The sequence below is a fragment of the Lolium rigidum genome, chromosome 6, assembly GCF_022539505.1.
Source record: "Lolium rigidum isolate FL_2022 chromosome 6, APGP_CSIRO_Lrig_0.1, whole genome shotgun sequence".
Taxonomy (NCBI): domain Eukaryota; kingdom Viridiplantae; phylum Streptophyta; class Magnoliopsida; order Poales; family Poaceae; genus Lolium; species Lolium rigidum.
In genome coordinates this window covers 40,710,947-40,713,200 of record NC_061513.1, presented here as the reverse complement: position 1 = coordinate 40,713,200, position 2,254 = coordinate 40,710,947, and the positions used below count along the sequence as shown (strand labels likewise).

Sequence of the window (2,254 nt, the reverse complement as noted above, 5' to 3'; positions counted from 1 at the left end):
GTAGATCTTTCACTTGGGAGTGACACCGTCGGCATTGCCCCACCAGTTATGAACAAAAACATCAACGATTGGTGGGACGACACCATTGCTGCCCTCACGATGGACAAGAGGAAGGAGGCCAGCGGAGCAATTGTATACACTATGTGGGGATTTTGGAAGGAGAGAATAAAAGGGTCTTCCGACACAAGGGGCTACTAGCTGATGAAGTAGTAACTCTTGTTAGAGAAGAAATGGCTCAGGGGGCATATGCCCACAACCAGGATCCCGGAGATGTTCCGGTTGTCCGTAAGTTTGCACTCTTTCGTTTTATGGTTCTTTTTAAAAACGAAAATTGTACATAAACTCTCTTTTCTCACTAATCGGACGACAGAACGACTGCCTTTGACCTCAATTTTTTTCTGATATGTCCTTAGGGTTTAGGCCAAGCTAGCTAGCAATGCAGATGCAGATGCAGATGCAATGCCCCTTCCACATCACATTCCAAAGGCCCGCGTGGCCGCGTTGACTATGAGATGGATGGAGCACTAATCAAGTCAATTATTGCCCATTTGATCCCCACCACAAAACACCAACATGTCAACACATACCTTTCCCGATTACCTTTTCCCCAGCTCGCTACTGCAATCACACACACCACTTGTTGCTTCGTCTCTGTTGATGGATGCACATGGATGGAGAGTCTCCCATTTCACTTTCCTATTACACAAGTTGACATATAGACATATAGTACATTCTTGCATACATAATTAGCCCAAGAAGCAAAATAAGTTAGTTAACAATTACTAGGCACCATCCATCTCCACTTTCTCTTCCTCCTCCTGGTCCTGCGGTCGCTAGGTATAGCTGCACCATATGACCCTGTACTGTACCCCCCAACAAGTCAATGCCCCAGCATTCAGGTCCACGAATGGGGGCTATCCACCATGTCGCTGCACGCCACGCCACTACGTTTTCGGCTAGCTACAACAACATCCCATACCTTGCGAGCTTAGGGAAAGCTTAGTGCCGCATAGCTTGCATATTTATATCCACGCATGCATGCATTAGCTCCCGTCTCTCCTCATCATAACCTGGCCGGCCGGCATCTACCTTGGTCAACCTCCGGGCTGAATAGGAGCGGCTGCGGCATGGCGGCGAGCAAGGGCGCGAGCAGGAAGAGCCTGGTGTCGAGGACGCTGGAGCGTTGCAGGTCAGGGCTGGGCGGCGGCGGCAAGGTGTCGGCAGGGACGGCGCCGGGATGCTTCTCGGTGTACGTGGGGCCGGAGCGGGAGCGGTTCGTGGTGCGCGCCGACCGCGCCAACCACCCGCTCTTCCGCCGCCTCCTCGACGACGCCGAGCGCGAGTACGGCTATGCGGCGCAGGGCCCCCTCGCGCTGCCTTGCTCCGTCGACGCCTTCCTCGACGTCCTCTGGCACATGGACCACGATCACGACCACGACGGCGGTGATAACGCGGTCGCGCCGTTGTCGTCGCCGATTTGCGGCATGCAGCGGGGCGGCAGCAAGAGCCGGTCGGCAGGGTACCGGGTGCTCAGCCCGGCCAAGTCGTCGCCGGCGTCCTTCTTCTTATCGCCCAAGGCTTCGCCGATCACCACGACGGGTGGCAAGAGAAGGTGATACAGATCGATCGATCATCGAGCAGTACGTACGTAATCTGCATATACTTAGTCGTCTCTGTCTCTCTCTTAGGCATACAGGATAAAGCTTAACTGATTTAGGTCGATATAGGAAATTAGGAATCAAAAGGAAGAAGATCTCTATGCATATGCATGCATGTAAGCGTGTATGCGTGTGGCCTACAAAAGAAAGCGATGAGTTTTGGGGCGAATGATTTGGGTGTTCTTCCATCCATAAAAAAAACTGTAAAATACGGAGCACGTTTTTATGGAGTAAGGATCAAGCAAGTAACCAGGACTTGGTGTGAACGGCCTATATATTTATGAGATTTCTCATATATTATGACAATATCATGACACAGTGTGGATCGGCTAATCGTGTCTTTCTGCGACCTCTGGCCATCTCCTTCCCCTATTTTCCGAGGCCTCCGTTTATGTAGGCCAGCCACCACAGTCTGGCCATCCCTCAACACCTCTCTCCCCCCCTAGCTAGGACTTGCGCCTAGCAAAATATTGTGATGCAATCGATCAATAAAAATATTGTCATACAAACTATTGCTCTTTTGCAGTTAGAAAGAAGAAGTCGAACATCCACGCTTTTTCTAAAATCACACTCTTGGAAGTTCAAATGACGAACTA

General features: G+C 51.0%; 1 protein-coding gene across 1 annotated transcript; it reads left to right on the top strand.

Annotated features, from left to right (window-relative positions):
* Positions 1 to 1,122: 1,122 nt before the first annotated feature.
* On the top strand, positions 1,123 to 1,910 carry LOC124659464 (auxin-responsive protein SAUR32-like). The gene has a single exon (XM_047197334.1). It carries the CDS (start codon positions 1,128 to 1,130, stop codon positions 1,614 to 1,616), a length of 489 nt encoding a protein of 162 aa, XP_047053290.1. The 5' UTR covers positions 1,123 to 1,127; the 3' UTR covers positions 1,617 to 1,910.
* The last annotated feature ends 344 nt before the right edge of the window (positions 1,911 to 2,254 follow it).